Genomic DNA, 13,397 nt, shown 5'->3' with positions numbered 1-13,397 from the left:
GACTGTGTGACAACGTCTGGCACAAGTAGGGGCCGACTGTGAGTTGTTCATCCTTCCCACAGTACAGTCCCCTGCAGGCCCTTGTCTACTCCGTTGCTCAGCAGGGCACTGCTGTAGGCTGTCCATTCTGTGTGCCTGCCCCAAGGCTGCCTTCTTTACCTTATGGTTTTGAGAATTCCTCCCCTGGGGAAGAAGTAAACACTGTCTACCTCTCCACCAGTGTCAAACCAAAGTCTGATTCCACTAAGGTTAAATCTGGGGAACCAATTCGTATTGGGTTTGATGAGTTGTTTATAGGAATGTGGGTGACTTCTCCCACCTCCAAAAAAAAAAAAAAAAAAAAAAAAAAAGCCTCACTGACAAGCAAGCCCTCATCCAACACGGATAATGGCTTCCTTGTAGCCATATAGGTGGAGACTCTGATATCATTCTCTAGCCTATATACTTGTATACAAATGGCTGGGAAAGTGGCTAGCATCTCACATGGTGGGTCTGATGAACTTCCTCACCAACTCCTTCTCTGAGGGAACGCCCCCAGGCCACAGCTTGCTCCTAAAAGACTCAGGCAGGCAGGCAGGCAGGCCAACTGATCTAATGACCATAGCAGCTGTCATTCAGAGAACCAAGCTCTCTGTAAGCTTCCCATAAGAGGCAGTTCCCCTTAAAGGTGGGCAGGTGACACCTAGCCCTAATTCCTGGGAGTCTGTATTGGGCGAATAAATCAAATACCACACATATATACTCAGAAAGGAAAAAAAAAAGAAAGCATACACGAAGCACCGGCAGATGAGATTAACACAGCATCTTTTATTGCAGACTGAAGCATGGGGCTTCTTCACACTGTGAGCCTGGATCTGGAGGGTTCTGACTGCCCAAGCTTGCCCAGACAGGCCGGATCATAATGTCTAGGCGGCGTAGAGAACAACTTCAGGGAACAACCCCAGCTGGCATGCAGGGATAACCAGAGGTACGGTGGGAAGATAGGGCATGCCTAACCATCACCTGGCCATCACTATCTCGACCATTGTAGAGACACAAAGATGGGGGGCTGATCTGAGATGCAGGGGTCTTCCAGTGCTCAGATAGGGGAGGCAGAACATATATTCACATTCACAGAAGTGGAGGAGGGGACAACCTTCACTCTGCACAGGACCATGTCATCCAGGACCTCTGCTGATGTTCAAATGGTGACTTTCCTGGAAGAATCAGCTACAGTTCTTGCTGGAACACAGCTCTGACTCGGAAAGCCAGTGTGAGTTCTGAGACCCTGCATTTTACTTTCCCCTTTACTGAAATGGGGTCTCACATAGCCCAGGGATTCTTTACTGTAGGCTAAGGTTGGCCTAGAACTCCTGACCTTTCTGCTCCTACTTTCGGAGGGTTGGGCTTCTAAGTGGGTACCACTATGCCTGACACTTTTCTCCTTTTACTTTGTTTGCAGCTGGTGTGCTGGGATAGGCTCTCATTATAGAGCACAGGCTGGCCTCACCCCCACAATGCTATAGTCTTAACCCCATCAGGTTCTGGATCCCAGGTGTACACCCCTGGAAGCTGCATTTCTAGCAAGCTGGTGTTAGCCTATCAACACTTGGAGTCACTAGGCTCTTATATCTCTCTACTTCGACAAGGTAAAAACCCCCAACTCAGGAACACAGGGTAGGAGGCAGGAGCCAGTCCAGTCCGGTTGCACGGAGTCCTTGCTTGGGCCCTGTGTCTACCTCCTCATCTGGCCACTGGCCTTGGGATGAGAGCAGATTGGGCAAGGTTTATCTTTTAGGATACACAGTCATGATACCAGCAGTGCTCCCACAGCACCCTTATCAAGAGCCAGGAACACTTCGAAGAAGACAGGGACCCGGACAAACTCCGTGGTGGGTTTTTGCTCTGAACAACAGTTTGAGTTCTAAACAGCAAAATGTTGGAGATAAAGTGCCCTAGCCCTGCCTGTATCCTGGGGCCTCCACAGACCTACACAAAGGTGCAGACCAGCCAGGACAGGGAGAGGGCAGCTGATGGGCCTGCTGCACAGGTGAGGAGGTAGACACACGGAGATTGAGAGGGTCAGGGATATCCCCAAGCACAGGCCTTATCAGGGGGCAAGGGCCCAGCTACCTCTTGGGAAATGCCACAGTTCTGGGCACAGCTGCTACCCCCTAGACCACAGGCATAGGTCATCAAGATAGCAGATCATTATGGTGATAAGCCTTGAGGTTGGTGGTACTGGGCCAGGACAAGGTAACAGGTTGTCATCAGAGGGAGATCACAAGAAGAAGGCCATGGTGAAAAAGGTCACTTAAGAACCCAAGGTAACAGTCACAGGTGCAGATGGCCTTGTCTTCTCTGGGCCACCTCTCCTGTGGCCCTGAAGGTAATGCCTGCCCACGCTAGGCCATTCTCAGGGAGGGACAGAATGGAGTATGTAGAAAGTCCTCCACACAGTGTCTTGGGACAAGGAAGAATGAGCCACTTGGAGCCGCCCCTCTGTAACCTGGCCAGATGTCCAAGGGTTCCTTCATAAACACTCCTGTCACAGGGCCCAACCAGTGTCTAGGCATTCCAACACCTAGTTCAGGCTCTGACCAGTCCAGGGACCCTGATGGCCAGGACATGGCACCGTGTGTTCACAGGGCATCACTGTGTTCGGTCCTCAGAAGGCAGTAAATACACGGAGGTGGTCTCCTCTCGGGATGGTGACTGGCTCACATGCTAGAAACAAGCCTTCAAATCCTAAGGTCCATAAAATGCCCAGCAAGGCTCATCCACGAGCTTAGAGGGTGTCCGACGATGTGAAGACAGAACCTTTGAGGGGTCCCATGCAGGAAAGGCTTGCCACTATTTTTCCTCCTCCCAAATATCCAAGCTCAGAGAGAGCAAGAGACCTACCCAAGTCGGCACAGCAGCTGGGAGTGCCCTGAGCCTCACTTCCCTCCTCCCTCTGGAGCTAAGCTATCCACCCTGGCTTAGCTGTGCCCCCTCCCTCTGTATGCTGCCTGGCCCACCCATCCCGCTCCCCAAGCTTGGCTTCCCATGGGCCTCCCTCCTCTCAGGGTGGCAGGCCAGTATCCTTTGTCCCTTGCTGGGTGAGCACAAGGAGTGTGTCCTAAGGCAGAGGGGCATGTGTGTCCTCTGGAGACATGAGCATATCAAACTTGATGAGTGGTGGGGCAATCACACGCACCTCAGCGCTCAGGGGGTTGAGACGCAGGTTGATGACGCGCAGAGCTGGCATGGCGGCTAGCTTCTCCACTGGAACATCTGCTGGGAACAGAGGGGACAGGTTAGAGGGATAGGAACTGTGGGACCCTGAAAAGTAGCCTGGTCCCCAGTTAGACTAAGGCTAAAAGCCCCAGAGACCCCGAAGGGACGGTAGGCACTTTGCCTGTTCCCGGGCACCAGGTTCCTGTCACTAGCCGCAGACCCCCACAGATTTGTGGCCATCAGTCATGGAAGGGCAACGCCCCAAGGTCCTCTACTAGCAGAGGATGTGACTTGTGGTCATGTAGCCTCAAGACAGATCTCTATTTTAATGAGGTACCTAAAGGCCTGGAGGGATTAGCCAATAAGCTTTTCTTCCCAGACATTCCTCCCTGAAAAATGTATTTAATCTCAGGCCCACCCTGAGAAGTGGGGTATGGTTTTACACATCTACTTTCCACCATGACAATAAATGCCTTAAAACCATGGACTGTCTCTTTTCATTGGGATCCACCATAGAGAAGGCCTCTGCCTATAGAGTCACCGTCTAATTTCCTGTAGAAGGCCTCTCTGCGCTCCCAGCCATGACCAAGCCAAGCTCAAGCACACCACCATCGTCAAGCCACGGACTCCCCTACCCCCGTACCAGCCAGAGCTCCCCCTTCCTCTATCCCAGCCCTGGGTCAGATCCATCCCACAGGTCCCCACTCTATTCTCATCTCTTCCATGGCATCCAGCGGTGCCTGGATGTCCAAGAGCCTGAGAACCAGGAGGCCCCTGCCTCCTTGCAGGCCCGGAGATGCAGAGCCAGCTCCTGCTGTCTTGCACCTCAGACTGGGCTTCCTCACCCCTGGAACAGTGTCCGGGGCTTCCTTACAGCTCAACACCCGCCCAGTAACAGCCTGGGGTAAACGTGTTCTGCCTTCCTGGGGAGCTGAGCCCTGTGGTGTAGCAGACACGAGACCTGTAACCCTACAAGGAACGGGCTGGTTGGGAAGGAAGACGGAATGGGAAGACTTGGAGCATACAGAGACCAGGGGGTTGATGTTCATGGACCACCATGAATGGACTCAGCTCAGGTGTCCTATCCTTGGGGGCGGGGGGGAGGAAGGGCTTCAGAGCCTTACCAGGACTAAAGCCACAGGTAGCTTTATAAACGAGGACCCAGGTTGGGCATGGATGCACATGCCTGTAATCCTAGCACTTGGGAAGTAGTGGCTGGAAGATCAGGAGTTCAAGGTCATTCTCTACTACATAGTGAGTCTGAGGGTAGCCTGGGCTACACAAGACCTTGTTTCAAAAACAGCAAGTAGTTATAGGGGGGATTGGATCAGGCGTCTGAAAGACAGAATCACCGTATAAGCCACAATCTTGCTCTTAGATAGGCCCAAATGAATGAAAGACGGGTACTTAAATCCTGCTGCATGAAGAAACCAGGAAAGCTGATCACAACAGCCTAGAATCACACAGAGGACCATGTGAGTGAGAAGGAATCGCAGTCTGCTGTCGAAAGGGGCAACATTGGACACACAATTTAACACAGATCGGCTCTGCAAATCCAGTGCTGCTGAACAGGGGTGGGCACAGAGGTCCACTGGGCAATGACAACAGTCACAAACAACAAGCAGAGCACAGGCTCCCAGAGCTGGAACAAGTCAGGGTGAGGCATCCATCTTAGAAGCGGATGGTGGTGGCGGTCGCACACTATCACGGAAGCAGTCAGCGCCACCAAAGGAACACTGAAAATACGATGGCAAATTTTATGTCATTTACAGTTGCCACCAATTTGATATTTGTGAGTATGTATGTATATATGTATGTGTGATTATATATGTATGTGAGTATATGTGTATGTGAGTATATATATATGTATGTGAGTATATATGTATATATGGATGTGAGTATATATGTGAGTATATATGTGAATATATATGCATGTGAGTATATGAGTATATATGTATATGTGTGAGTATATGTGTGTGAGTATATATGCATGTGAGTATATATGTGAATATATGCATACATGTGAGTATATATGTATATATGAGTATATATGTATATGTGTGAGTATATATGTAAGTATATGTGCATATGAGTATATAGGCATGTGAGTATATATGTGAATATATGCACATATGTGAGTATACATGTATATATACATGTGAGCATATATGTGAATATACGCATATATGTGAGTATATATGTATATATGTGAGTATATATGTATATGAGGGAGCATATATGTGTGTGAGTATATATGCATGTGAGTATGTTTGTATGAATGAGTACAACCGAGCATGTGTGGAGGACAACCATCTCAAACTGGTCTCTCCTTTCACTGTGGCTCTCTAAGACTGTCATCAGGTGATTGGGCTTGGGAGTAAGTACCTTTACCCACAGAGCCATCTTGCTGGCCCTGTGGCACAGGTTTTAAATCAGTAATATACCATGCTGAAGCCTACTGACTGTACACATGTAGGAAATGTGTGGCGTGTGATACATCGCAGTACAGTGATTAAGGAAAAAGCCAGTTTAGAGGCTGATGATGTAACACGGTTGATAAGAGTGTGAGCCTAGCTTGCATGAAGCTGTGATCTCAGTCCTAGAAATGGATAAATCAGGTGTGGAGACACACATCTGTGATCTCAGCACCTGGGAGGTAGCCATGGAAGAATCAGAAAATTCATGACCACCTTCAGTTACATAAGGAGTTCGAGGCTAGCTTGAGCTACATGAGACTTTGTCTCTGGCCCACTTGTGCCCTTGAAGAGCCCCTAAAGCAGGACCTATCCACCCACCACTTGTAGACCACGAGGAGCTGGATAAGACAATGGCCTTTCATGGCTATACTGGCTCAAAATGTGACATCACCAGAACTCCCTACACCATGTCCCCTGTGTCACACGCCTGTAGGAGTGCCCTGGATGGTCAAGTACAAGCAGGGCTTCTCAGGAGTCAGACTCTCTCCTGTCATAGCTCAGGGTCCCAAACGCTAATGTGTGCAATGTAGAAATCAGGGTTCAAATGATCACCCGTTCAATTCATCCAAGGACTATAGGGCTTCCCTCAAAACACAATCAAGGCGCTTTGTCAAAAATATAGGTAGTAATGACCTGATTTAAGTCCCAGTACAGTCCGAAATGAGGTGGCCGGGGATATGGTTCATCGGGTAAAGGACTTGCAACCTGAGGACCTGAGTTAAGTTCCTGGAGCCCACGTGGTGGATGAAGAGAGCTGATGTATACAAGTTCTGCCCTCTGCAAGCACACTGTGGGGTACCCCCTCCCACAATAAACAAGAGCAAAAAACACGCCGGGCGGTGGTGGCGCACGCCTTGAATCCCAGCACTCAGGAAGCAAAGGCAGGAGGATCTCTGTGTGTTCCAGGCCAGCCTGGTCTACAGAGCTAGTTTCAGGATAGCCAGGAGTATACAGATAGACCCTGTCTCAAAAAACAAAACAAAATCAAAACAAAAACCACCAAGGAAAGAGAGAATGAAAGAAAAGAGAGAGAGAAAGAAAGAAATGAACAAACAAACAAAGGAATGAATACAATGTATCAGCCAACTCACAGACAGCCTAGCTTTCCCGCACAGTCATTTCTAGCCTTGTCCTGAACCTTACTTCCCTCCTCTCCATGGTTCTGTGGGGACACAGATGCTCAGCCGCGAGCCTGCGCGGGTGGTGTCCGCCTGGGAGGTGCACAGCCGCACAGTTGACAGTCAGCCTTGAAGGTTGTTGTGACCACTCTTGTCAGTATGGTGCTAGATTCCTCCACCATATAATTAACTGCTGTTTGGTGTGTTGTTGGTTTTTTTTCTCTTTCTTCATTTGCAAATAACTAGAACTCCGTGGGGACACAATCTAAGAACAGGCAAGCAGAGTCTCCTCATCAACACCCATTGCCACGGCCTTGAGGTCCACAGATGGTCCTTGATCTATATCCATCTTCATGGTGACTGCAGAGTGTCAGCTTTCCAGTGCCCTGGGTCACTCGGCATTCCGCTATATGGCACTGAGCTGCTCTTCCTGGCCGCCCATCTGTTTATTAACAGGGACTCCTATGCGTCTACTCATTTATGACTGTCGTGTTTAATTAATTTGTTGCTCAGTTTGTTCCAGATCTGGCCTGCGGGAGCCCCTTCAAGCCGGCTGATGGCTTTTGTTTTTGCATTTTGTAGTGCTGGCTACTGAGCTTACTAGCAAGTATTCGGTCTTACATTTCCACCCCTGGCCCAGGCTCTGTGGGTTGGCAATCGCCCAACATTTTGGGCCGTATTAAGGCATGTTGTGAGATTCAATTACAAGGCTTTGGACATATCTAATCACCTGCTTGAACTGCAGCCAAGTGTACCATGGTCTGTTCCTCGCTGTGTCTTTTCCACTGTCCTCTGCCAGTGATGGACATACAGGCTGCATCCTCTGCCCTCAAAGGCTAGCGTGAGAATGCCTTTGGCTGCCTGCCAGGAGGAGCACAATAGCTCCATCATAGGGTTTGTGTATGGCTGCCTTTGATGGTTTCTGGACCCTAGTTCTGGTCAGCCTGACTTCCTATCGCTTTCAACTGAGGCTGTCAGGCCTGGCTGCCCCCCATTCCCATGGCTGAGATAGATACACCCCAGACCTTCAGCAAGGTCCCTTGTTCTCTCTGACATACACCGTAAGTCCTTTGAGGATGGTGAATAGTGCCCAGGGCTCTATGGCCAGGAGGTGGTAGACTCTGAAGGCTCCCGTAGCACAGACGCTGCCCTCCCCTCTAGGCTTGCTTGCTAGGATGAAAGCAAGAGAAGTCACCAGCTCTGGCCAGTCTTTCCCTGTCCAGGTGCTGGAGCGAGGAAGCCAGCGCAGCTCAGGGACCCACCTCTCTACCCACTTCACAGATGGGGAGCCCGAAGCTCGAAAAGCCCAGCTTGGAGACGGTTGGTTACTGAGCAGAGCAGGGGCCAAGAATTGGGCTACCTGCTCCGAAGTATCTTCTACAAGGAACATGCTACTGTAGGATGGCGTGGCTGGAAGAAAGCGACCTCAAGGACCTATGCCTCATAGGTAGGAGGCTCCACTCCTATGGGACTTCCCAGGGGCCTTTTTTTTCCCCCAAAGCAGTTAAGGTCAGCACAGGCCTAACCAAATTGGCCTTTGCAATGACACAGGCTTCTGAGACCTCTGTGCTGGGCTGAGTTTTGTTGCTGATAGAATTTTTGGTTGTTGCTTTTTTGTTTGTTTTGTTTTTTGTTTTTCGAGACAGGGTTTCTCTGTGTAGCCCTGGCTGTCCTGGAACTCATTCTGTAGACCAGGCTGGCCTCGAACTCAGAAATCCACCTGCCTCTGCCTCCCAAGTGCTGGGATTAAAGGCGTGCGCCACCACTGCCCGGCGATTTTTTGGTTGTTATCACTTGTTTTTATTTTTACTGGGGGACTCGTGTATTGAAGGCTGGCCTTGAGTGTGCTATGTAGCCAAGGATGATGGAATTTCAGATCCTTTTGTCTGCACCTCCCAACAGTTGGCAACGCAGATCTGCTCCACCGCATCTGGTTTGCGTGGTGCTGGGGAGACCGAAGCCAGGGTTTGAAGTACACTATGGAAAATATCTAACAATGGTGCTATGGGTTTTTAAGTATTGAGGGCTTGCTAATTCATGATTTATATGAATTAGTAACATTTTTTTTTTGAGACTGAATTTCTCTGTGTAACAGTCCTGGCTGTTCTGGAACTCATTTTATAGACCAGGCTGGCCTCAACTCAGAGAGATCAGCCTGCCTCTGCCTTCTGCATGCTGGGATTAAAGGCCTGCACCACTCTGCCTGGCTTAAAAACATTCTTTTTTTTATTATTTAAATTATTAACATTTTTAACTTAACATTTTCAATAATGGAATGAGCTGAGTACCATTAGTTTTTAAAAGAGATTTATTTTTATCCATGTGTATGCACATGCCTGGGGAGCGTGTGTGGGTACATGTATGTGTGCCTGGGAAGACTAAAAGAAGGCCTTAGATTCTCTGAAGCTGGAGATGTAAGTACTGTGAGCCACTCAATATTGAAAGCTTCTTACCCAGATTCCAGTTTTCTGCAAGTGAATACCAGATCTCAGCTGCCACACTGTCTCCCCAGCCCTGCCTGCTCCCCAGGACCATGATTAGCGTGACCCTCCATGTAGGACAAAGTCCAGAGAGGTTAAAAGACTCGTGAAGGCACATGCAGCTAAGTAATGAAGCAGGGGGTGCATGATGGGGGGCTGGCTGGATACGGGCCCTGTGTCCTTTCTGCCATCTCCCAAGCAGCTTTACAACCCAGCTTGTGCCACCTTCCTCAGCTGGGTGAGGGTTCTCAGGGGAGAACAACAAAGGAAGCCAAATCTTCAGGTGGAAGGGGGTTAGAAAAGGGATGTTCGCCCACCCAGATGTCAGGGTGATGGGCCACTCAGCTCCCTGAGGGAGGGCTGTGTATTCTTAGGTCAGGGCCCCACTCAGGGCTTCGGTGTGCAGTTCGCACAGTGGAACCCAGCAAGAAGACGGCCTACAAGACACATGTTGGAGTATCACCACCTGCCTGGTAAGTAGGAAGGACAGACAGACTAGGAGAGTCTGAGGTAAGTACTCTGTCTCAGAATGCAGGTCAAACATCTCCCTCCCTCAGAGTGGATGGAAAGCAAAGTGATTGACATCTGCCAGTGCCCACCCACTTCCTCGTACTTCCAGCTGAACACTTGCTGCAGCCTGGCAAGCTTCTTGCTGCCCCTTGTTGACTGTGAGGCTAATGGCAAGAAGACAAAGGCTCACTCCTTTCTAGACAGCGGCTGAGACGAGGTAACCAGGCAACAGGACACCCTATGCCCCATCACCAGGAATCAGGAAACCCCCTTGTGATTGGTTTAATAAAGTCAAGTCATTTCACTGCTACCAACTTCCATGGGGCACAGAAGAAAATGAAGGCTCAGAGGTAAGTGGAGTCTTAGGGTGAAGTCCCATGCTCCCACAGTCCCAACAGGCTAGGCTGGGCATCCCGTCTGATACGCGCGGTAAAAGAGATGAGATGAAGGTAGAGTGGAGAGGTAGTTAATCAGTATCAGGAAGGTCCAATGATGTGGAAAGGGGATGCTTGAGCTGGGGGATGGGGGGGGGGGAAGGGAACAGAAGACCTTCTGCACCCATCCACTTGCAGAGATGTGCAAGTATCAGCAAGACCAGTAATGAACAATTTTAACATGGACAGAGAGTTCAAACGCTTGATGAGAAGTCTCCAAGTGGCACAGACACATTCCCAAAGTGCTGGCCTTCAGATGCATAGCCAAGAGTAACTGTCTGCAAGATGAAAGATGGAGCAGCTGCAGCTGGGCATGGTGTCCCAAGCCTTTAATCCCAGCACTGGGGAGGCAGATGAAGGCAATCTCTAGACTGGACTAGTGATCTCTGAGTTCTAAGAGATCCTAGACTAGAGAGCTAGTTCTAGGACAGCCAGGGCTACACGGAGAAACACTGTAACACTGTATCAAAAAGACCAAAACCACAAGAAGATGGGCCAGGTGTAGCGGAGACTTTGACTGGGAGAATGGTTAGGTAATGAACTCTTCCCTGAGTCTGGCCTAAAAAGCACACCCCAGAGAGAAAAGGCCCTGCTCTACTCCACACAAATAATGAACCAGAACATGATTAGCTACAGCCAGCTGGGTGATGGTACATGCCTTTAATCCCAGCGCTCAGGATGCAGAGGCATGGGGATCTCTGAATTCAGAGGCCAGCCTGGTCTACAGAGTGAGTTCCAGGGCAGCCAGGCCTACACAGAGAAACCCTATCTTGAAAAACAAAAACAGACAAAAAGATTAGCCAGAACCATGCCCAGAGCTGCTGTCATTCGAACTCCTGACAAGAAATTACACGTGAAATAAGTCACTTAAACTTCCTAGGACCCAACAGCAACCAGTCTGGCTTGCCCTCATTAGCATGGTGGAGGTCCCCGGCCAGGGGGACGTGCACACAAGCTGGCTTGCCCTAACCATCCATAAACACATTGTTTGGTTTGAGCTGTCCTCATTGACAGAGGCTCACCCTAACAGGAGTGGGGACCCCTGAGTTCCATCACACATGCTAGTAGTTCTTTTATTACCCCATATTCTCTGCCACCTCTGAAGTTTACTAAATAAACCCTAACCCTTGGAAGGAATTCTCTTATGCAACAACCTCCACCCTGGTGTTTGCAGAAGGTCTCCTTACTCCAGTTCACACCTGAAGCATCCCGACTGGGGAGGGACCCAGCCTCCTCCTCCAGGACCGCCCCCCTCCCCGGCCCCCCCATCTGTTTTAGGAGATCAACTCCTATAGTTTAGCTACCACCTCTGACTTCCCCAGGGGGACAGCTTTGAGCAGAAATGGCCTTCTCTTGCCATGACAACTGCGGTTCTCAGGCCGTACAACTTACCCCACAAAAGAGGAAGGATTATTTTGTTTCCCTGCTCCGACCCAGTTCTGAACGCATTCATCAAGCGGGCCCAGCGCTACTGAGTGGGTTCTTGTGCATCTATTACCCCTCCCTTCTCCTGTGGCCCGTGTTCCTGACAGTATTGATCTCAGTCATCTAGGATTTCCCTGTGACATCAAGCATGGTAAATCTTTTCCTTTCGAAGCTGGCCCAGCATTTCTGCCCTTTAACTTTTGGCTCATGCACCATGTCGACCTTAAAAAAATATATCACATTTATTTAGTGTGTGTGTGTGAGTGTATGTGTGCACTATGGCACATCAGTGGAGGTCAGAGGACAACTTGCCAGAGTCAGCTTTCCATGTTCACCATGTGGGTCCCAGGGATCAGACTCAGGCCATCAGGGTTGGTGGTAAGTGACTGTACCCACTGAATTGTCTCTCCCACCACAGATAGTCCTTTTGAAAGGAGGGACAACTTTTTAAAAGTTACACCTCAAGATCCTGCTGGGTATATTTTTTCCTTGTTAAGAATGAGGCTCACGCACCCTGTTTGCCTGTGGCCACTGGATGTGGTGGTAAAGACACACCATCGGGATCTGCTAAAGAACTGAGAGATGGCTTGGCGTTAGAGCACTTGATGCTCTTGCTGAGGATGGGAGTCTGGTTCCTAGCACCTACACCAGGTGGTTCATAACCAGCTGTAAATCCAGCTCCAGGGGATCCCAGGCCCTCTTCTGAATTCTGCAGGAAGACACTCCCATAAACACACAACTAAAAATACAATCTTAGGGCTGGGGATGGCTCAGCAGTTAAGAGTACTGGCTGCTCCTTCAGGGGACCACTGATCCTCAGCATCCATATGGCTGCCCACAACCATCTTTAATTCCAGTCCCAGGGGATCATATGCTCTCTTCTGGCCTCAGAGGGCATCTAGCATGAATACGGAACACATGTACATGCAGACAAAACACGCATACATGTAAAATAATAAAAGTAATAATTTTAAAAAGTCTAAAAAGAAGAAGAAAAGAAAAGAACAGAGGGAAAGTTGATTCTCAGACCACGGGAAGGAAACGAGAGTTTGTACTCTTTCAAAAGTCATCAAGCCTCTCGGTACGGTATAAACAGGTCCGATCTAGCTCGTGGCCGGATGATTTGAAGTAAAACAAAACCAATGATAACTAAAAACTAGCAACAGACAGAGGTTTCAGAGTGTGGTCGGATAGATGGGTCTTAATTTATAAAATTCTGCTACAGATTTGAGTCCAGATTCCTTATAAATGGGTACAAATGGGACACTTAGGTTTGAATAAAGAAAGTCTTGGGGAATGGGGCAAGAGGCATGCATATAATTAAGGAATCCTAGTGAAGACTAACTCATTCTGGTCCTTCAAAGGGGTCTCACGAATGAATTCTTCAACTGTCAATTGCAGCCATGATTGATGGGGACCAATATGGTTCTGGCAGGATGACGGCCTCCCAGCTGAGAATGCCTACATCTGAGGGGGAGCAGGGGAGTGTCATCTGTCTTGCCAGCCTTTGCTGTTCCTGGAATCTAAGGGAGGACAGTGACTCATCTCTGTGTTGTCGGTCTCAAAAGCATGTGTGCATCTGCGTGCGTGTGTGTGTGTGTGTGTGTGTGTGTGTGTATGTGTGTATGTGTGTGTTGGACATGGCAAGTGTCCCTAAGTGATTAACAAGCCTGTCAGGCAGGAGTAAAAGTCAAGGAGACAGACACAGATAAAGGCAGAAATGTCAGGCGTTTGTCTTGCTTTGAGTGACCTTTA

At 49.2% G+C, this 13,397-nt stretch overlaps 1 protein-coding gene across 4 annotated transcripts in view; it reads right to left on the bottom strand.

Moving 5' to 3' along the window:
* Window positions 1–787: 787 nt before the first annotated feature.
* Window positions 788–13,397, bottom strand: part of Lrrc20 (leucine rich repeat containing 20) — a 100,674-nt gene continuing 88,064 nt past the window's right edge. For 2 of the 4 annotated variants that reach the window (XM_034524883.2, XM_076917179.1), the window contains exon 5: window positions 788–3,258. In XM_034524883.2, the coding sequence (XP_034380774.1) occupies window positions 3,101–3,258 (158 nt within the window). In that variant the 3' untranslated portion in view covers window positions 788–3,100. The remainder of the gene's footprint in view (window positions 3,259–13,397) is intronic. The other 2 variants (XM_034524884.2, XM_076917180.1) reach the window with 1 other exon arrangement.

Source organism: Arvicanthis niloticus, chromosome 20 (genome assembly GCF_011762505.2).
Source record: "Arvicanthis niloticus isolate mArvNil1 chromosome 20, mArvNil1.pat.X, whole genome shotgun sequence".
In the NCBI taxonomy this organism is placed as follows: Eukaryota; Metazoa; Chordata; class Mammalia; order Rodentia; family Muridae; genus Arvicanthis; species Arvicanthis niloticus.
The sequence above is the reverse complement of the archived record's forward strand: the minus strand, read 5'-3'. Positions and strand labels throughout refer to the sequence as shown.